Source organism: Perissodus microlepis, chromosome 8 (assembly GCF_051167445.1).
Source record: "Perissodus microlepis isolate ML-2025 ecotype Zambia chromosome 8, ASM5116744v1, whole genome shotgun sequence".
In the NCBI taxonomy this organism is placed as follows: Eukaryota; Metazoa; Chordata; class Actinopteri; order Cichliformes; family Cichlidae; genus Perissodus; species Perissodus microlepis.
The window spans coordinates 4,274,673-4,294,815 of NC_140468.1; the positions used below are offsets into that span (position 1 = coordinate 4,274,673).

The 20,143-nt window shown below is 44.6% G+C and overlaps 3 protein-coding genes across 3 annotated transcripts; all 3 read right to left on the bottom strand.

Moving 5' to 3' along the window:
* Nucleotides 1–666: 666 nt before the first annotated feature.
* Nucleotides 667–1,887, bottom strand: LOC146381166 (serine/threonine-protein kinase pim-1-like). Its single transcript, XM_084938594.1, has 6 exons — nt 1,879–1,887; nt 1,715–1,762; nt 1,393–1,611; nt 1,105–1,285; nt 848–1,018; nt 667–758 (listed from the first exon to the last, which is right to left on the bottom strand). The coding sequence occupies exons 1-6, from the start codon at nt 1,885–1,887 to the stop codon at nt 667–669; spliced, it is 720 nt and encodes a 239-aa protein (XP_084794720.1).
* A 4,755-nt stretch (nt 1,888–6,642) lies between these two features.
* On the bottom strand, nt 6,643–7,863 carry LOC146381167 (serine/threonine-protein kinase pim-1-like). The gene is made up of 6 exons (XM_084938595.1): nt 7,855–7,863; nt 7,691–7,738; nt 7,369–7,587; nt 7,081–7,261; nt 6,824–6,994; nt 6,643–6,734 (listed from the first exon to the last, which is right to left on the bottom strand). Exons 1-6 carry the CDS (start codon nt 7,861–7,863, stop codon nt 6,643–6,645), a joined length of 720 nt encoding a protein of 239 aa, XP_084794721.1.
* Nucleotides 7,864–18,192: 10,329 nt separating this feature from the next.
* Nucleotides 18,193–19,098, bottom strand: LOC146381168 (serine/threonine-protein kinase pim-2-like). Its single transcript, XM_084938596.1, has 4 exons — nt 18,919–19,098; nt 18,631–18,811; nt 18,374–18,544; nt 18,193–18,284 (listed from the first exon to the last, which is right to left on the bottom strand). Exons 1-4 carry the CDS (start codon nt 19,096–19,098, stop codon nt 18,193–18,195), a joined length of 624 nt encoding a protein of 207 aa, XP_084794722.1.
* Between the last annotated feature and the right edge of the window lie 1,045 nt (nt 19,099–20,143).

Below are 20,143 nucleotides of genomic sequence, written 5' to 3' on the forward strand. Positions count from 1 at the left end.
GAACTTTTTACAAGATTTATTAATGAGCGGAGTCAACTTAAACAAGAGCACGGTCATAAACAGAAACTCTGCACAGGTGCCGTGGGAAACCTGAGTTAAGTGGTACTTGTGGAGAGTTTGTACTTACTGGTAAATGCAGGCCAGTAGTTATACTTTAACCTGATTCATTTTCAGTTTTCTTCTTTTTTGGGTAAAAAACAATCCTTGAAATGGTAATAAAAGAGTATTCTCACCAAAGTTGAATTTAACAAGTTTTATTTTGATGGAAATTAAATGTTCAGACTTTTACTAAATTTTATTTGATTACATTAAAGTATTTTATTACATTTAACTAATCAAATTAGGCCAATTTTGATGGAGCTCCTGACCCAGCCCAAGCTCTCTATGAAGACGAGGAAAAACTCCCCGGGGGGCCAGATCGATGGGAAGAAACCTCGGGAAAGCCCATTCAAAGAGAGATCCCCTTTCCTGGGACGGCTGGGGGGGGGGTTACAGGAACTCCAGGACAACAAAATTTAGAATAGGCCAAAAAAACTAAAAACAATTTTTTCCTGTAAAAAAGACAAAAAAAAAAAAAAAAAAAAGACAAAGAAAAGAAAGTTAGGTAATGTATCACACTTATATGACAATATATGAAGTGTGTGTCTGTGTGTGAGAGAGACGGGTTTATCTGAGCCAGGGGTGAAGCTGGAGGTCCCCCAGCGTTGGGCGCTTCTCCGGGACGTTGGTTAAACATGCGTCCAAGAAGTTCCGGCAGTCTGGAGAGAAAGAAAGGAGGAAAAAGATGAAGATGATAGTTCCAGTGATCCAAGCCATCAGTGAATGTTGAAGCGTGACGTTTTCTTACGTGGCGACAGATCCTTGTTGAATTTCAGTTCCTTTTGGAGGAACGTCATGGTATTAAAGTCCCCCACATGAAGCGCTTCATACAGCACCACTCCCATTTGCCACACCGTGGTGGGTCCAGCCCTGTATTTTTTGCGGCCGTAACATTCGGGAGGGGTGTGAATAGGTGTACCTAATAAACAGACACAATGACAATTTCTTGTAAAACAAAAGGCACAAATTGCTACATGTGTGAAGAGCAGGAGCTGAATATGTTACCATAGAAGAGGCGGTACACCGATCGCTCCTTAGCAAAGCAGCTCAGTCCAAAGTCGATGATGCGAACACGAGGCACATCTGAGCCGGTCTCAATCAGAATGTTCTCACTCTTGATGTCCCGGTGAAAGATGTGTTTATCCTCCAGGTGCTTTGCTGCATCAACCAGCTGCTTCAGAATGACCTGGAAAAGATGAAAAAGACAGTAATGAGTCAATGGGTTGACGCTTCTCTGATACTCTGTGCTTTGATTGAATGCTGTACAGTCTAAGGCTCTTCCAGTCAACTTACCTTGGCCTTTTCCTCTGGTAAACATCCTCCATTTGCTGTTATGTAATCATGCAGGTCCACAGCGGGGATGGGTCTCTCCAGCACCAGGATCAGCTCTGTGCCGAGGTCAAACCAGTCCAGCAGAGACACGGGTGCTGACGCTCCCACTGGTCCATCCGCTTCAGCTGCAAGCTTCAGCATAATGGCCACTTCCACCGAGACCCGCTTCCCGTTTTCACCCTGATATATTCCAACAAAGTGGATGATGAGGAAGAGACGTTCCACAGGTGAACGCTGCACTCAGTCCAGGAATGTAAAAACAGTTCAAGTGTTGCACACTTACCGTCACTTTGATGGGGATTCTGTCCTTTGGAATGTGTTTGATGGCTACCTAAAAGACACAGAGCATTGGTGAGCATTTCCTCCGTATGACATCACTAAAGGTGTGAAACAGCACACGTCTCAGCTTACGATATTATCCGTTATCTGCGTTACTGCCTGTCTTACTCCCACCATCTGAACACTTACTGGGCAACGATCCGTTATCCGGTAGCCAGCAAACACTGCTCCACAGCCGCCTCCTCCAAGATGGTGCTCCTCCACGTATCTGGCCTGGAATTCACCTGAAAAGACAAACACACGTGTTGTTTTACTACAGCTGTGACACAAATGACTCTCTGCTGTAGCCTAAATGTTCATTTTGCTCTTCACCAGAGTATAAAAGCCAAGCTGCTTGCTACTTACGTCTCTGGTCAGCTGCTGAAGTTTGGGCGCTGTGTTTGGTTTTGTCCCCTTTCTTTCTCTTGGGTGGCTCTTTGCTGTCTCCTGCAGACTTCCTCCTGCCATCTTTCATGCACCCGTGCTTTGTGCTTTGACTGCAGTCTGCAGATGTGGAAAACACCAAAAGCACATCAGCTCATTAGATCATAGACACAAATATCTCCTTCATCTCCTTAATCTACCCCTCACTCAACTAATTAGTCTACCTTTACCAGCGTCCAAGGAGGAAGACGCTTGCTCCTTGTCACCGCTCGTAGGCTCAGCAAGTTTAGGCTTCTTTGCTGGACTGGTTGTGCCCGCTGCATCTTGCTGGACCTTACGCTTCACTCCTTTGACCTCATGAGCGTCTGAGCTGGTGGAAGGAGCAGCCTGCTCAGTGACCCTCCTCCTTTTTACGGGGGTCTTCCTTTCAGGACTGGCCTTTCTTTTAGCCATCCTGTTCTTAGAGTCTGTACACAACAACAACAACACAGTAGTAAAAAAGAGTGCTCGACATCAGGACTGGAAGGATTTTGATGGCATTCTAATAAGTTTATCCTTTTGATAAAAACAGAGCAACACCAGTCCATACTAGGTCTACTAAGTCTTAGATCTTCATGACACTTGTTGGTCTGTTTTTACTGCTGAGTCCAAGAATAAACTTGTCCCGTTATTTTACCAAAGACAAAGTGCCCCAGTAACCTTTCTTTGATTAGACATGTTGTATTTCTGCTATTTTCACTCAAACACAGGATTCAAATGATTCATTTTTACACAGAGTGTCAACATTTTTAGAAATGTAGATTCTGTTATTTGGGGGATTTTACACAGATTTGATGTATTTGTTTACTTACTTTGATCTCCTGGATCTTTCTTATCTGCTGGACTTGTACTTTTTCTCGTTTCCTTGTTCATCTTAATTTTTAAAATGTTTGAAACAGGAAAACGTAGTGAATATTTCTTCAAATGTGTGTGCTGGTCCTTTCTAAGCTGTTTAAGCGAGTTCTGTAAGTGAGCTTTCAAAATAAACTCAGGAGACTATGGCAACAGAATCTTGCCTTTCAGTGACATCACCGACTGCCAGTAAAAGTGTTCCCAAGTAGTTTAAAGAAAAACACTGTGGCACACGAAGCCATAACATTTCATATAATTGAATAAGTCGTCGATATATCCAGCTATAACAGTTCTTTTTAAATTTTGCATTTATTCTTTATATAGTGAAACTACTAGACCTTATTTCTCTTTTTAAATCTAGAGGCAACCACGCTTTTGAGGTTGTATCACCTTCCATTTTTATATTAAAGTACATTAATTCATGTGTACGGACTATTTTCTAAAATAAAAACATCATAGTTACCCAACACCCAGTTGTTGTGTGAATTGCTAAGGTTAACTAGCTATTGGTGTTAATTTACTGATTAACTTACAAAACACGTACAAAACTCAACTTACTGAAAAAGTTCCACAGTGGCTTCCATCCTTATGTTGATTAGTCCAGTTTAAGGCCTAACACCTCAAACTTGGGGCCCCATGTCACCCCTACTTGCTGCCTGTATATTTAAGTGAAGAAATATAAAGCAATTTGGCGCTTGAAGTTCCTTTTTTGTTAGCGAGGATTTATTTGTTGTTGAGTCCAATGTTAAAATATGTTCTTTAAAAAGCATAAACAAATATATTTAATATATCTTTTTTAACCCATGTGAAATACAGGAAATTATCAAAGTATTAATTCAACAAATCTAAATCTTCCAAAAAGGAAGCAAAATATGTAGCCTTTTTCTTTTTAATCAAAGTCACGGATTTAATAAACAGGTTTAAGTCGTTCTTCCAGTGAACCAAGGTTGGTTTGGTCTTAAAAAAAATTGACATTCATGTATATACTCCTTACATAAGATTAAATGTATTGGGTTGTTTTTATTAAAGCTATATTGGCTTTATTTAAAACCAATATAGCTTTAAATAAAATTTCCCTTAAGTCTTCCCTGAAAAATTGAAGAAATTAACTTTAAGCCCATCTGGACCAGGGGATTTATTAAACGCCATTTTCTTAACAGATGCATCTAACTCTTCAATTCTAAAATCAGATTCACAAAATTCCTTAAATGATTCATCAATTTGAGGGATTAAATTATTTATTTGATCAAAACAGACATCACAGTCTGCTTGGGAGAACTGTGAGGAATATAGATTGGAATAGAATGTATAAACTTCATCTTGCAAAATTTTAGGCTCGTCATATTCAATGCCATCAATTAAGAAGGAAGATATAAAATTTATTTTTGCCTACTCTTTTCCAAATTAAAAAAATATATATATCAAATTGCCGTTTTTCTTTAAGCAGCTGTTCATTCGCATTTTCTAGTTTAGCAACTTTAATTTTACAATCGACCATCTATGCAGTGTTAAACTCTACAGCCTTAGCCAAACTGGCGACCATAGCTGCACTCTGTCTGTTTTGCTCTCTGATATCTTCCAGTTGTGTTTCAAATTTCTTCTCAAGTCCCAGAATGGCTTCAAAGATTGTTTTATTGGAGATACCATCTTCCTCTGAAGATTTTGTTCTTTTCTCCTCTGGCGGTTGTTTGGACAGAGTTGGCGGCGTTGAGTCTGCTCCGCTTTCTTGTTTGTTTAGGCCCACATTAGCCGCTTCGATGTTAGCATAGCCATGATCACTGACTTTAGCATGTGAAGACGTCTTAGCATTACAGTTTGATGGTACAAAATGCAGCTTTGTATGTTTAATAATCTTGTGGGCATATTCAACTGGAAGGAGAATAAACTTACTTAGCAAATTGTGCGCTCTTTCGGTGCTCCTGAAAAAACACACGACCGTTAAAGCCGCCATCTTGATGCCACCCCCTGGCGGTCAAGTGTACTTTCAACAAAGTATGCAGTGCTGCAAAGCAGTTAATGAGACCTTTTTTTTTTTTTTTTTTTTTACACATAACAGTGCTAATAAGCTGCTCTTTTATTAGGCCCCCGAACTCTGACCCCAGAGGGAATAACATCTGTGGAGTTATTTGTGTTGGAAAATCTCGGTGAGTCACTCGCTTTCGTTAGCTACCTGTTAAGTTTAGATAATGTATTTTACTGGCCGATTAAGCTCAAAAACATTTGGAAAAAAATAATCGGGAGCTATGAGAATGTAGTGTGTTGTTTTACTTTTCTTGTTGTTCCTTACAGTGTGGTATAAGTGTTGAATGTTACAAGCTACAGATGTTACTGCCGATGCTAGGCTAGGTGTGAGCCTAGCCTAGCATGTTAAGAACCCAAGATGGAATGGAAATCCATTGTTCCACTGTATTTCATTCAGCTGGATTATACATAATATATTTAATGTAGGCTCTAGTGCATTATTAATATTTCATATAAAAAAAATCCTCCTGTCTGTGTCAAACAATGCTGTCCAAAGTATCCCTGTTGTAGGTTAAACTTTCCCATTTAACAAACACTCCTGACTTTAATGGTCTTTGCAGCTTACAAAGATTTGGCTTACGTAAGCTGTATCCTTCAAATTATGCAGTTGTTTGAAATAAGTTCATACCACCTGTTTGAGTAGTGTGTGGTATTACTTGACAAATACAAAAATATTTTATGTTTAAAGTCAAAATGTCAGTAGAAGCAGTTGCATTCACGAAAAATGTTCCCATTTGGAGTTGCAACACAACAGGGTTACAGAGGGTATTTGATTGATATAGCACAAAATCACAACAACGGTTGCCTCAAGGCACCTTATATTGAAAGGTAAAAACCTAACAATAATGCAAAGGAAAGAAAGACAGGAACCCCCATGTCACAGACTGGAAATGAGAGTGCAGTTGGACCAAAGAGCAGACGCAATCGCTTGAACTTTTTACAAGATTTATTAATGAGCGGAGTCAACTTAAACAAGAGCACGGTCATAAACAGAAACTCTGCACAGGTGCCGTGGGAAACCTGAGTTAAGTGGTACTTGTGGAGAGTTTGTACTTACTGGTAAATGCAGGCCAGTAGTTATACTTTAACCTGATTCATTTTCAGTTTTCTTCTTTTTTGGGTAAAAAACAATCCTTGAAATGGTAATAAAAGAGTATTCTCACCAAAGTTGAATTTAACAAGTTTTATTTTGATGGAAATTAAATGTTCAGACTTTTACTAAATTTTATTTGATTACATTAAAGTATTTTATTACATTTAACTAATCAAATTAGGCCAATTTTGATGGAGCTCCTGACCCAGCCCAAGCTCTCTATGAAGACGAGGAAAAACTCCCCGGGGGGCCAGATCGATGGGAAGAAACCTCGGGAAAGCCCATTCAAAGAGAGATCCCCTTTCCTGGGACGGCTGGGGGGGGGGTTACAGGAACTCCAGGACAACAAAATTTAGAATAGGCCAAAAAAACTAAAAACAATTTTTTCCTGTAAAAAAGACAAAAAAAAAAAAAAAAAAAAGACAAAGAAAAGAAAGTTAGGTAATGTATCACACTTATATGACAATATATGAAGTGTGTGTCTGTGTGTGAGAGAGACGGGTTTATCTGAGCCAGGGGTGAAGCTGGAGGTCCCCCAGCGTTGGGCGCTTCTCCGGGACGTTGGTTAAACATGCGTCCAAGAAGTTCCGGCAGTCTGGAGAGAAAGAAAGGAGGAAAAAGATGAAGATGATAGTTCCAGTGATCCAAGCCATCAGTGAATGTTGAAGCGTGACGTTTTCTTACGTGGCGACAGATCCTTGTTGAATTTCAGTTCCTTTTGGAGGAATGTCATGGTATTAAAGTCCCCCACATGAAGCGCTTCATACAGCACCACTCCCATTTGCCACACCGTGGTGGGTCCAGCCCTGTATTTTTTGCGGCCGTAACATTCGGGAGGGGTGTGAATAGGTGTACCTAATAAACAGACACAATGACAATTTCTTGTAAAACAAAAGGCACAAATTGCTACATGTGTGAAGAGCAGGAGCTGAATATGTTACCATAGAAGAGGCGGTACACCGATCGCTCCTTAGCAAAGCAGCTCAGTCCAAAGTCGATGATGCGAACACGAGGCACATCTGAGCCGGTCTCAATCAGAATGTTCTCACTCTTGATGTCCCGGTGAAAGATGTGTTTATCCTCCAGGTGCTTTGCTGCATCAACCAGCTGCTTCAGAATGACCTGGAAAAGATGAAAAAGACAGTAATGAGTCAATGGGTTGACGCTTCTCTGATACTCTGTGCTTTGATTGAATGCTGTACAGTCTAAGGCTCTTCCAGTCAACTTACCTTGGCCTTTTCCTCTGGTAAACATCCTCCATTTGCTGTTATGTAATCATGCAGGTCCACAGCGGGGATGGGTCTCTCCAGCACCAGGATCAGCTCTGTGCCGAGGTCAAACCAGTCCAGCAGAGACACGGGTGCTGACGCTCCCACTGGTCCATCCGCTTCAGCTGCAAGCTTCAGCATAATGGCCACTTCCACCGAGACCCGCTTCCCGTTTTCACCCTGATATATTCCAACAAAGTGGATGATGAGGAAGAGACGTTCCACAGGTGAACGCTGCACTCAGTCCAGGAATGTAAAAACAGTTCAAGTGTTGCACACTTACCGTCACTTTGATGGGGATTCTGTCCTTTGGAATGTGTTTGATGGCTACCTAAAAGACACAGAGCATTGGTGAGCATTTCCTCCGTATGACATCACTAAAGGTGTGAAACAGCACACGTCTCAGCTTACGATATTATCCGTTATCTGCGTTACTGCCTGTCTTACTCCCACCATCTGAACACTTACTGGGCAACGATCCGTTATCCGGTAGCCAGCAAACACTGCTCCACAGCCGCCTCCTCCAAGATGGTGCTCCTCCACGTATCTGGCCTGGAATTCACCTGAAAAGACAAACACACGTGTTGTTTTACTACAGCTGTGACACAAATGACTCTCTGCTGTAGCCTAAATGTTCATTTTACTCTTCACCAGAGTATAAAAGCCAAGCTGCTTGCTACTTACGTCTCTGGTCAGCTGCTGAAGTTTGGGCGCTGTGTTTGGTTTTGTCCCCTTTCTTTCTCTTGGGTGGCTCTTTGCTGTCTCCTGCAGACTTCCTCCTGCCATCTTTCATGCACCCGTGCTTTGTGCTTTGACTGCAGTCTGCAGATGTGGAAAACACCAAAAGCACATCAGCTCATTAGATCATAGACACAAATATCTCCTTCATCTCCTTAATCTACCCCTCACTCAACTAATTAGTCTACCTTTACCAGCGTCCAAGGAGGAAGACGCTTGCTCCTTGTCACCGCTCGTAGGCTCAGCAAGTTTAGGCTTCTTTGCTGGACTGGTTGTGCCCGCTGCATCTTGCTGGACCTTACGCTTCACTCCTTTGACCTCATGAGCGTCTGAGCTGGTGGAAGGAGCAGCCTGCTCAGTGACCCTCCTCCTTTTTACGGGGGTCTTCCTTTCAGGACTGGCCTTTCTTTTAGCCATCCTGTTCTTAGAGTCTGTACACAACAACAACAACACAGTAGTAAAAAAGAGTGCTCGACATCAGGACTGGAAGGATTTTGATGGCATTCTAATAAGTTTATCCTTTTGATAAAAACAGAGCAACACCAGTCCATACTAGGTCTACTAAGTCTTAGATCTTCATGACACTTGTTGGTCTGTTTTTACTGCTGAGTCCAAGAATAAACTTGTCCCGTTATTTTACCAAAGACAAAGTGCCCCAGTAACCTTTCTTTGATTAGACATGTTGTATTTCTGCTATTTTCACTCAAACACAGGATTCAAATGATTCATTTTTACACAGAGTGTCAACATTTTTAGAAATGTAGATTCTGTTATTTGGGGGATTTTACACAGATTTGATGTATTTGTTTACTTACTTTGATCTCCTGGATCTTTCTTATCTGCTGGACTTGTACTTTTTCTCGTTTCCTTGTTCATCTTAATTTTTAAAATGTTTGAAACAGGAAAACGTAGTGAATATTTCTTCAAATGTGTGTGCTGGTCCTTTCTAAGCTGTTTAAGCGAGTTCTGTAAGTGAGCTTTCAAAATAAACTCAGGAGACTATGGCAACAGAATCTTGCCTTTCAGTGACATCACCGACTGCCAGTAAAAGTGTTCCCAAGTAGTTTAAAGAAAAACACTGTGGCACACGAAGCCATAACATTTCATATAATTGAATAAGTCGTCGATATATCCAGCTATAACAGTTCTTTTTAAATTTTGCATTTATTCTTTATATAGTGAAACTACTAGACCTTATTTCTCTTTTTAAATCTAGAGGCAACCACGCTTTTGAGGTTGTATCACCTTCCATTTTTATATTAAAGTACATTAATTCATGTGTACGGACTATTTTCTAAAATAAAAACATCATAGTTACCCAACACCCAGTTGTTGTGTGAATTGCTAAGGTTAACTAGCTATTGGTGTTAATTTACTGATTAACTTACAAAACACGTACAAAACTCAACTTACTGAAAAAGTTCCACAGTGGCTTCCATCCTTATGTTGATTAGTCCAGTTTAAGGCCTAACACCTCAAACTTGGGGCCCCATGTCACCCCTACTTGCTGCCTGTATATTTAAGTGAAGAAATATAAAGCAATTTGGCGCTTGAAGTTCCTTTTTTGTTAGCGAGGATTTATTTGTTGTTGAGTCCAATGTTAAAATATGTTCTTTAAAAAGCATAAACAAATATATTTAATATATCTTTTTTAACCCATGTGAAATACAGGAAATTATCAAAGTATTAATTCAACAAATCTAAATCTTCCAAAAAGGAAGCAAAATATGTAGCCTTTTTCTTTTTAATCAAAGTCACGGATTTAATAAACAGGTTTAAGTCGTTCTTCCAGTGAACCAAGGTTGGTTTGGTCTTAAAAAAAATTGACATTCATGTATATACTGCTTACATAAGATTAAATGTATTGGGTTGTTTTTATTAAAGCTATATTGGCTTTATTTAAAACCAATATAGCTTTAAATAAAATTTCCCTTAAGTCTTCCCTGAAAAATTGAAGAAATTAACTTTAAGCCCATCTGGACCAGGGGATTTATTAAACGCCATTTTCTTAACAGATGCATCTAACTCTTCAATTCTAAAATCAGATTCACAAAGTTCCTTAAATGATTCATCAGTTTGAGGGATTAAATTATTTATTTGATCAAAACAGACATCACAGTCTGCTTGGGAGAACTGTGAGGAATATAGATTGGAATAGAATGTATAAACTTCATCTTGCAAAATTTTAGGCTCCTCACATTCAATGCCATCAATTAAGAAGGAAGATATAAAATTTATTTTTGCCTACTCTTTTCCAAATTAAAAAAATATATATATCAAATTGCCGTTTTTCTTTAAGCAGCTGTTCATTCGCATTTTCTAGTTTAGCAACTTTAATTTTACAATCGACCATCTATGCAGTGTTAAACTCTACAGCAGGGGTGTCCAATCCCAGTCCTCGAGAGCTACCGTCCTGCAGGTTTTAGATGCATCCTTGTTTTGACACACCTGAATCAAATGAATGGCTTGTTATCAGGCCTTTGCCAAACTTGATGGCATGCTGAAGAGGTAATCAAACCATTAGGGATGCATCTAAAAACTGCAGGACAGTAGCTCTCGAGGACTAGGATTGGGCACCCCTGCTCTACAGCCTTAGCCAAACTGGCGACCATAGCTGCACTCTGTCTGTTTTGTTCTCTGATATCTTCCAGTTGTGTTTCAAATTTCTTCTCAAGTCCCAGAATGGCTTCAAAGATTGTTTTATTGGAGATGCCATCTTCCTCTGAAGATTTTGTTCTTTTCTCCTCTGGCGGTTGTTTGGACAGAGTTGGCGGCGTTGAGTCTGCTCCGTTCCCTTTCAGTCGATTCACTCGGTACAACACATAAGTATGGGATATCACGCCCTCGCGTGTCCCGGCTGAAGAAACCTTTAATCACGCCTTTAAGGCAGATGACGTGTGATGACACGCGCACGGCCCCGCCTGCACATATAGCCGCTGTCATCACAGTCATCCCTCAGTTCTTACGCTCTTCACCTCGCTGAGAACACCTCTGCCGAGTTGGGCTAGCTAGCTGCTGCTAGTTAGCTCCGTTGTCTGCCGACTTGAACTTAGCTTAACTGCCCCTGTTGGTGTTAGCTTCCACCGCGCAGTTGGTGTGTAGGCTGCCCGCGGAGCGCTAATTTCAAGTTTTCCCGTGCAGCGTTTTGCTTTGTGTTTTGGAATGGACTCCAAACCGAAGCGAGCAAAGCAGAAATCTTCTGTTCGCCCCTGTCCTCAGGGATGCGGTTTCTCTTTGCACGACAGCGACCAGCACGATGCCTGCCCTGTCTGCCTGGGGATCGTCCACGCTAGGAGAGCGTTGACGGAGCCCGAAGCCTGTGCGTTTTGTCGCCAGCTCCGGCGCTCGACCCTGGAAAGACGGATGACGTTTGTGGAAAAAGTGCTGGGACGCTCGGCTGTCGCACGGCATGACCCTCTCCTTTCCGAGTCTGGAGCCCCGGCTTCGTCCGAGTCCGAAGACGAGGATTTTCCGGTCGATGTCCCTGCAATTAGCTGGGCTGACCACATGGAATATGTTGACGGGTTAGCCGATGACGAGCCGGAACCATGCAGGAGCGCTGACGGGCTTCAGCCTGGGTTGAAGCCCGCCAGCGCTCCCCAGGACGACGATGACGTGCTGGACATCGGCCTGGACATCCATGGTTTGTCGGAGGATGAGCAGGAGAGCTCATTGTTGGCCCAATGTACCGCCGCTGCTGCGCCGGTCGGCCACGACGACACCTCTCTTTTCTCTCTGTTTCGCCGTGCTGCTGAGAAGCTGCAGGTGGACTGGCCCTCTCCTCCGCCAGCTCAGGAGCCGTCGCGGTTCACGGGGTTTTTCCTCCCACCGGAGCGCGCAACGGACAAAAACTGCCTTCCCATGTTCCCAGACTTTCTCTGCGAGCTAACAGCATCATGGGACAAACCTCTGTCTACCCGCGTCACTGTGCCCGGCTATGGACAGTACATGGAATTGGACGGCGCCGAGGGGGCTGGCTTAGCTAACCCACCCCCTATGGAGCCGTCTCTGGCTGCTTATCTGGCCCCGTCCCATAACCATGGTGTCGGCGGCCCCGCAACTCTGCCGTCCAAGCACTGCAGATTCTCTGCTTCGCAGCTGGAGAAAATTTATAGAGCTCAGGCCGGCACTGTTCGTGCCATGAGCTCTGTCACCATGCTCCAGACGTACCAGGCAATGTGCCTGGCGGAGCTCGGATCGCTGGTTCCTGATGACAGCCCGCTGGCACCTCTTCTTAACGAGGTCAGAGTCGCCACAGATTACATCCTCCGTGCGTCTCGCTGTGCAGCGCTCTCCCTGGGCAGAGGGATGGCTTCGACAGTAGTGGCGCAGAGGCACCTGTGGCTGACCCTCTCTGATGTCCCGGATAGGGACAGAGCTGTATATCTGGACGCACCAGTGTCTGCGGCTGGGTTATTCGGACATTCACTTGAAGCCATTCAGGCTAGATTCGATCTGAGGAAGAAGCAGACGGAAGCTCTGCGCGACATCATCCCCAGACGTCAGCCCAAGCCCAAGCCCGCAGCTAGCTCTCACAGGCCCGCCGCTCCTCTGCCGACTGGCAAGAGACCGGCGCCCACTGCTGAAGTGGGTGTGCCGCCAGCGAGAGCACATCCTCCGGCCCGAGCTCCACGCCAGTCGGCCTGGAGCAAAGGCCCACCCTCGGGCCCCCGGCGGGACCCGACGCCCAGGAGGAAGAAGCCTCAGCCCTCCTAGCTGTGGTTTCGAGTGGAGAGGGGGTCCAGCAGCAGGGAGACGCTGTTTTTACCCCTCTGTTGCCGCACAAGAGGTGCCGCTTAAGTTCTGTTCAGGTTGTCAGCCCCAGAAGGCGCTGCACTTTCCTAACACTGTCTCCCAAGCACAAAACCCCTGCACACAAAATGCCTCAGGTAACTCCCTGTTCAGGTGTGTTAAATGTTCAGGTGACCACATCGGGTGTTCCCGCTGTTTTTCATTGTTGTGCCCCAGAAAAGGTGCCTCCAACAAAATGTATAAATGTACATGTTTCCATGTTACAATCAATAAAGAGTGTTGTTTATTCTCAAACAATCACAAATGCTCAGCCTGCAGGCAGAATGAGCCAGGTCAGGCAGGTGATGCAGTCCCCCGCAGACACACTGGGGGGCGACAACGCCCCGTCGACGGTGCTGCAGGTCAGCCGGCTGGCTGCTCACTTCCCTCAGTGGCGCGCTTGCGCCCCCTCTCCGTGGGTGCTGCGAACCGTTGCCATGGGTTACCGGTTGCAGTTCCGGGTCAAGCCGCCTCGTTTCCAAAGAGTCGTAAACACGACTGTCAACACCGAGGCGGCCATGATACTCAGAGAGGAAATAAAGGCGCTATTGCAGAAAAGAGCAATACGAGTGGTCCCCGCTTCGGAGACAAAGGTTGGTACAGCCGTTATTTTGTTGTTCCGAAAAAAGGGGGAGGGCCTCGTCCCATCCTCGACCTGCGAGTCTTGAACACGTATCTACGAACGTACAGGTTCAAGATGCTAACACTCAGACAGCTCTTGAATGCGGTCGGCCCGGGAGATTGGTTTGCAACAATCGATCTAACAGATGTTTATTTTCATGTGGTTATACACCCGAAACACAGGCAGTTTCTGAGGTTTGCATTCGAGGGCGTAGCCTACGAATACCTAGTGCTGCCGTTCGGGCTGTCGCTCGCTCCTCGCACCTTTACGAAATGTGCCGAGGCAGCGCTAGCGCCCCTCAGAGAGAGAGGAATCTGCATCTTAGCCTACCTAGACGACTGGGCTCTCGTACCTTGCTCCAGAGAGCAGGTGGAGACACAGCTGTCGCTGGTTCTGTCACACATTCAGACACTGGGGTTCTCTGTGAACTTTCAAAAGAGCTCGCTAATCCCGAGTCAGCAGATTACTTTTCTCGGTTTGGAAATATGCTCGCTTTCCAGCCGCGCACGTTTGTCAGAGCACAGAGTGGCCGCGTTTCATCGCTGCCTCGCTCAGTTTCAGTTGGGACGCAGACTGTGTTTCCAGACGATATTAAGCTTGTTGGGCATGATGGCATCTATGATCGCCGTAGTGCCACTTGGACTGTTAAAAATGAGAGCGTTTCAACGCTGGACTCTCTCTCACCGTTTGTGTGCATCGCGTCACCTCCGGAGGAGGCTGCCAGTAACCGCGTCTTGCATGCTAGCTCTCGGTCCTTGGAGGGAGCCCGGGCTGCTCCTGTCTCGCTCTCTGCTGTTATGGTGCAGTGTTCATTTTCTGTCTCTAAGAGCCACCCATGTCCCGGGCCACCTGACCCTGGGGCCGGACCTTCTCTCCAGAGGGGATCCTCTGGTGAGAGAATGGAGGTTACACCCTTTAATAGTGGCTCAGATTTGGGACCTATTTGGCAAGGCGCAAATAGATCTTTTTGCTTCCAGGGTAAATACTCACTGCCCCCTGTTCTTCTCCATAATTGACCACGATGCACCCTTGGGCTTGGACGCGCTAGCGCACCAATGGCCAGACGTGCTCCTGTATGCATTTCCCCCAGTGGAAATGATATCTCCAGTTCTAGAGAGAGTGCATCGGCATTCCCTCTCTCTGATTCTAGTGGCCCCTTGGTGGCCCACAAGGTCGTGGTATGCAGAGATAATCAGCCTGCTAGCAGCGAGTCCTTGGCAGCTTCCTCTCCGCAGGGATCTCCTCTCTCAGGCGGGAGGAGAATTGTTTCATCCGCGCCCAGATCTGTGGCGCCTTCATGCTTACCTGCTGAGAGGTTAAACTTGATTGCTAAGGGTTTGCCACCTAGTGTGATAGCGACAATTCAGAGCGCTAGGGCCTCATCTACTAGAGGCTTGTACGCTTACAAATGGCGAGCCTTCGAGCAATGGTGCCAGGACCGCCACACTCTCCCATTTCAGTGCTCTATTGTGGATGTTTTGACATTCCTGCAGGAGCTGCTGGATAAGGGCCTTTCATTTTCGACATTTAAGGTTTATTTGGCAGCTATATCTGCTTGTCATATTGGCTTTGACGGGGTGACACTAGGTGCGCATCCCCTCGCCATACGTTTTCTGAAAGGAGTTCGCCGGCTGAGGCCCGTGCTTAAGTCCAGTGTCCCTGCTTGGGACTTGTCTTTGGTGCTGGAGGCCCTTTGTAGCCCCCCGTTTGAACCCATTGAGTCTGTGGATATGAAATTTCTTTCATATAAGACTGCATTACTTCTCGCTTTGGCTTCGGCAAAGCGAGTGGGTGACCTTCATGCGCTCTCTGTGCATCCCTCCTGCACGCAGTTCTCTTCTGATGGCCACAAGGTCGTATTGCGTCCAAATGCTGCCTATTTTCCCAAGATCATGCCTGCATCTTCTAGCTCAATGGAGTTTGAGTTGCTGAGTTTTTGCTCCCCTCCTTTTGCATCTGAGGAGCAGAGGAGAATGCATTCTCTTTGTCCAGTGCGTGTGCTATGCACCTACATTGAGCGCACTCAGGATGTGCGTTTATGTGACCAGCTGTTTGTCTGCTTCGCTAATCCGAATAGAGGTAGAGCTCTGTCGAAACAGAGGCTGTCCCACTGGATTATAGAAGCTATCTCACTGGCATACGGCACCAGTGGTCTTGCTTTGCCCCATGGGGTGGGAGCTCATTCCACCAGAGGGATGGCAACCTCATGGGCTCTTTTTAAAGGGGTGCCTGTAGCTGATATTTGTGCGGCAGCTAGTTGGGCATCACCGCACACTTTTGTGCGGTTTTATCGGTTGGACGTTACAGCCCCTTCGGAGGCTCATGCTGTCCTTTCTGCTGGGTCTACCACTCACTAAGGATGTGGTGGTCCGATTCCGGTTCGGTGGCTGCTCTGTGGGGCGTGTATATATGTCCCATACTTATGTGTTGTACCGAGTGAATCGACTGAAAGGGAACGAATAATTATGTCTATAACTTCTGTTCCCTGAAGGAGAGGAACGAGGTACAACACAAGGTGGCCCCACTGAGCAGTTTGGCTCGGTGAAGAGCGGCTATCGAACTGAGGGATGACTGTGATGACAGCGGCTATATGTGCAGGCGGGGCCGTGCGCGTGTCATCACACGTCATCTGCCTTAAAGGCGTGATTAAAGGTTTCTTCAGCCAGGACACGCGAGGGCGTGATATCCCATACTTATGTGTTGTACCTCGTTCCTCTCCTTCAGGGAACAGAAGTTATAGACATAACTATTCGCTTTCTTGTTTGTTTAGGCCCACATTAGCCGCTTCGATGTTAGCATAGCCATGATCACTGACTTTAGCATGTGAAGACGTCTTAGCATTACAGTTTGATGGTACAAAATGCAGCTTTGTATGTTTAATAATCTTGTGGGCATATTCAACTGGAAGGAGAATAAACTTACTTAGCAAATTGTGCGCTCTTTCGGTGCTCCTGAAAAAACACACAACCGTTAAAGCCGCCATCTTGATGCCACCCCCTGGCGGTCAAGTGTACTTTCAACAAAGTATGCAGTGCTGCAAAGCAGTTAATGAGACCTTTTTTTTTTTTTTTTTTTTACACATAACAGTGCTAATAAGCTGCTCTTTTATTAGGCCCCCGAACTCTGACCCCAGAGGGAATAACATCTGTGGAGTTATTTGTGTTGGAAAATCTCGGTGAGTCACTCGCTTTCGTTAGCTACCTGTTAAGTTTAGATAATGTATTTTACTGGCCGATTAAGCTCAAAAACATTTGGAAAAAAATAATCGGGAGCTATGAGAATGTAGTGTGTTGTTTTACTTTTCTTGTTGTTCCTTACAGTGTGGTATAAGTGTTGAATGTTACAAGCTACAGATGTTACTGCCGCTAGGTGTGAGCCTAGCCTAGCATGTTAAGAACCCAAGATGGAATGGAAATCCATTGTTCCACTGTATTTCATTCAGCTGGATTATACATAATATATTTAATGTAGGCTCTAGTGCATTATTAATATTTTATATAAAAAAAATCCTCCTATCTGTGTCAAACAATGCTGTCCAAAGTATCCCTGTTGTAGGTTAAACTTTCCCATTTAACAAACACTCCTGACTTTAATGGTCTTTGCAGCTTACAAAGATTTGGCTTACGTAAGCTGTATCCTTCAAATTATGCAGTTGTTTGAAATAAGTTCATACCACCTGTTTGAGTAGTGTGTGGTATTACTTGACAAATACAAAAATATTTTATGTTTAAAGTCAAAATGTCAGTAGAAGCAGTTGCATTCACGAAAAATGTTCCCATTTGGAGTTGCAACACAACAGGGTTACAGAGGGTATTTGATTGATATAGCACAAAATCACAACAACGGTTGCCTCAAGGCACCTTATATTGAAAGGTAAAAACCTAACAATAATGCAAAGGAAAGAAAGACAGGAACCCCCATGTCACAGACTGGAAATGAGAGTGCAGTTGGACCAAAGAGCAGACGCAATCGCTTGAACTTTTTACAAGATTTATTAATGAGCGGAGTCAACTTAAACAAGAGCACGGTCATAAACAGAAACTCTGCACAGGTGCTGTGGGAAACCTGAGTTAAGTGGTACTTGTGGAGAGTTTGTACTTACTGGTAAATGAAGGCCAGTAGTTATACTTTAACCTGATTCATTTTCAGTTTTCTTCTTTTTTGGGTAAAAAACAATCCTTGAAATGGTAATAAAAGAGTATTCTCACCAAAGTTGAATTTAACAAGTTTTATTTTGATGGAAATTAAATGTTCAGACTTTTACTAAATTTTATTTGATTACATTAAAGTATTTTATTACATTTAACTAATCAAATTAGGCCAATTTTGATGGAGCTCCTGACCCAGCCCAAGCTCTCTATGAAGACGAGGAAAAACTCCCCGGGGGGCCAGATCGATGGGAAGAAACCTCGGGAAAGCCCATTCAAAGAGAGATCCCCTTTCCTGGGACGGCTGGGGGGGGGTTACAGGAACTCCAGGACAACAAAATTTAGAATAGGCCAAAAAAACTAAAAACAATTTTTTCCTGTAAAAAAGACAAAAAAAAAAAAAAGACAAAGAAAAGAAAGTTAGGTAATGTATCACACTTATATGACAATATATGAAGTGTGTGTCTGTGTGTGAGAGAGACGGGTTTATCTGAGCCAGGGGTGAAGCTGGAGGTCCCCCAGCGTTGGGCGCTTCTCCGGGACGTTGGTTAAACATGCGTCCAAGAAGTTCCGGCAGTCTGGAGAGAAAGAAAGGAGGAAAAAGATGAAGATGATAGTTCCAGTGATCCAAGCCATCAGTGAATGTTGAAGCGTGACGTTTTCTTACGTGGCGACAGATCCTTGTTGAATTTCAGTTCCTTTTGGAGGAACGTCATGGTATTAAAGTCCCCCACATGAAGCGCTTCATACAGCACCACTCCCATTTGCCACACCGTGGTGGGTCCAGCCCTGTATTTTTTGCGGCCGTAACATTCGGGAGGGGTGTGAATAGGTGTACCTAATAAACAGACACAATGACAATTTCTTGTAAAACAAAAGGCACAAATTGCTACATGTGTGAAGAGCAGGAGCTGAATATGTTACCATAGAAGAGGCGGTACACCGATCGCTCCTTAGCAAAGCAGCTCAGTCCAAAGTCGATGATACGAACACGAGGCACATCTGAGCCGGTCTCAATCAGAATGTTCTCACTCTTGATGTCCCGGTGAAAGATGTGTTTATCCTCCAGGTGCTTCGCTGCATCAACCAGCTGCTTCAGAATGACCTGGAAAAGATGAAAAAGACAGTAATGAGTCAATGGGTTGACGCTTCTCTGATACTCTGTGCTTTGATTGAATGCTGTACAGTCTAAGGCTCTTCCAGTCAACTTACCTTGGCCTTTTCCTCTGGTAAACATCCTCCATTTGCTGTTATGTAATCATGCAGGTCCACAGCGGGGATGGGTCTCTCCAGCACCAGGATCAGCTCTGTGCCGAGGTCAAACCAGTCCAGCAGAGACACGGGTGCTGACGCTCCCACTGGTCCATCCGCTTCAGCTGCAAGCTTCAGCATAATGGCCACTTCCACCGAGACCCGCTTCCCGTTTTCACCCTGATATATTCCAACAAAGTGGATGATGAGGAAGAGACGTTCCACAGGTGAACGCTGCACTCAGTCCAGGAATGTAAAAACAGTTCAAGTGTTGCACACTTACCGTCACTTTAATGGGGATTCTGTCCTTTGGAATGTGTTTGATGGCTACCTAAAAGACACAGAGCATTGGTGAGCATTTCCTCCGTATGACATCACTAAAGGTGTGAAACAGCACACGTCTCAGCTTACGATATTATCCGTTATCTGCGTTACTGCCTGTCTTACTCCCACCATCTGAACACTTACTGGGCAACGATCCGTTATCCGGTAGCCAGCAAACACTGCTCCACAGCCGCCTCCTCCAAGATGGTGCTCCTCCACGTATCTGGCCTGGAATTCACCTGAAAAGACAAACACACGTGTTGTTTTACTACAGCTGTGACACAAATGACTCTCTGCTGTAGCCTAAATGTTCATTTTGCTCTTCACCAGAGTATAAAAGCCAAGCTGCTTGCTACTTACGTCTCTGGTCAGCTGCTGAAGTTTGGGCGCTGTGTTTGGTTTTGTCCCCTTTCTTTCTCTTGGGTGGCTCTTTGCTGTCTCCTGCAGACTTCCTCCTGCCATCTTTCATGCACCCGTGCTTTGTGCTTTGACTGCAGTCTGCAGATGTGGAAAACACCAAAAGCACATCAGCTCATTAGATCATAGACACAAATATCTCCTTCATCTCCTTAATCTACCCCTCACTCAACTAATTAGTCTACCTTTACCAGCGTCCAAGGAGGAAGACGCTTGCTCCTTGTCACCGCTCGTAGGCTCAGCAAGTTTAGGCTTCTTTGCTGGACTGGTTGTGCCCGCTGCATCTTGCTGGACCTTACACTTCACTCCTTTGACCTCATGAGCGTCTGAGCTGGTGGAAGGAGCAGCCTGCTCAGTGACCCTCCTCCTTTTTACGGGGGTCTTCCTTTCAGGACTGGCCTTTCTTTTAGCCATCCTGTTCTTAGAGTCTGTACACAACAACAAC

Excerpts from the sequence above, each read along its gene's own strand:
- LOC146381167 (XM_084938595.1), bottom strand. Across the intron at positions 7,588-7,690 it reads GAATCCCCATCAAAGTGACG|GGTGAAAACGGGAAGCGGGT; the intron begins GTAAGTGTGCAA and ends GGAATATATCAG. Across the intron at positions 7,262-7,368 it reads TACCAGAGGAAAAGGCCAAG|GTCATTCTGAAGCAGCTGGT; the intron begins GTAAGTTGACTG and ends CATCTTTTCCAG.
- LOC146381166 (XM_084938594.1), bottom strand. Across the intron at positions 1,612-1,714 it reads GAATCCCCATCAAAGTGACG|GGTGAAAACGGGAAGCGGGT; the intron begins GTAAGTGTGCAA and ends GGAATATATCAG. Across the intron at positions 759-847 it reads CAACAAGGATCTGTCGCCAC|ACTGCCGGAACTTCTTGGAC; the intron begins GTAAGAAAACGT and ends CTTTCTCTCCAG.
- LOC146381168 (XM_084938596.1), bottom strand. The coding sequence starts at position 19,098 with ATGCTGAAGCTTGCAGCTGAAGCGGATGGACCAGTGGGAGCGTCAGCA. Across the intron at positions 18,812-18,918 it reads TACCAGAGGAAAAGGCCAAG|GTCATTCTGAAGCAGCTGGT; the intron begins GTAAGTTGACTG and ends CATCTTTTCCAG. Across the intron at positions 18,285-18,373 it reads CAACAAGGATCTGTCGCCAC|ACTGCCGGAACTTCTTGGAC; the intron begins GTAAGAAAACGT and ends CTTTCTCTCCAG.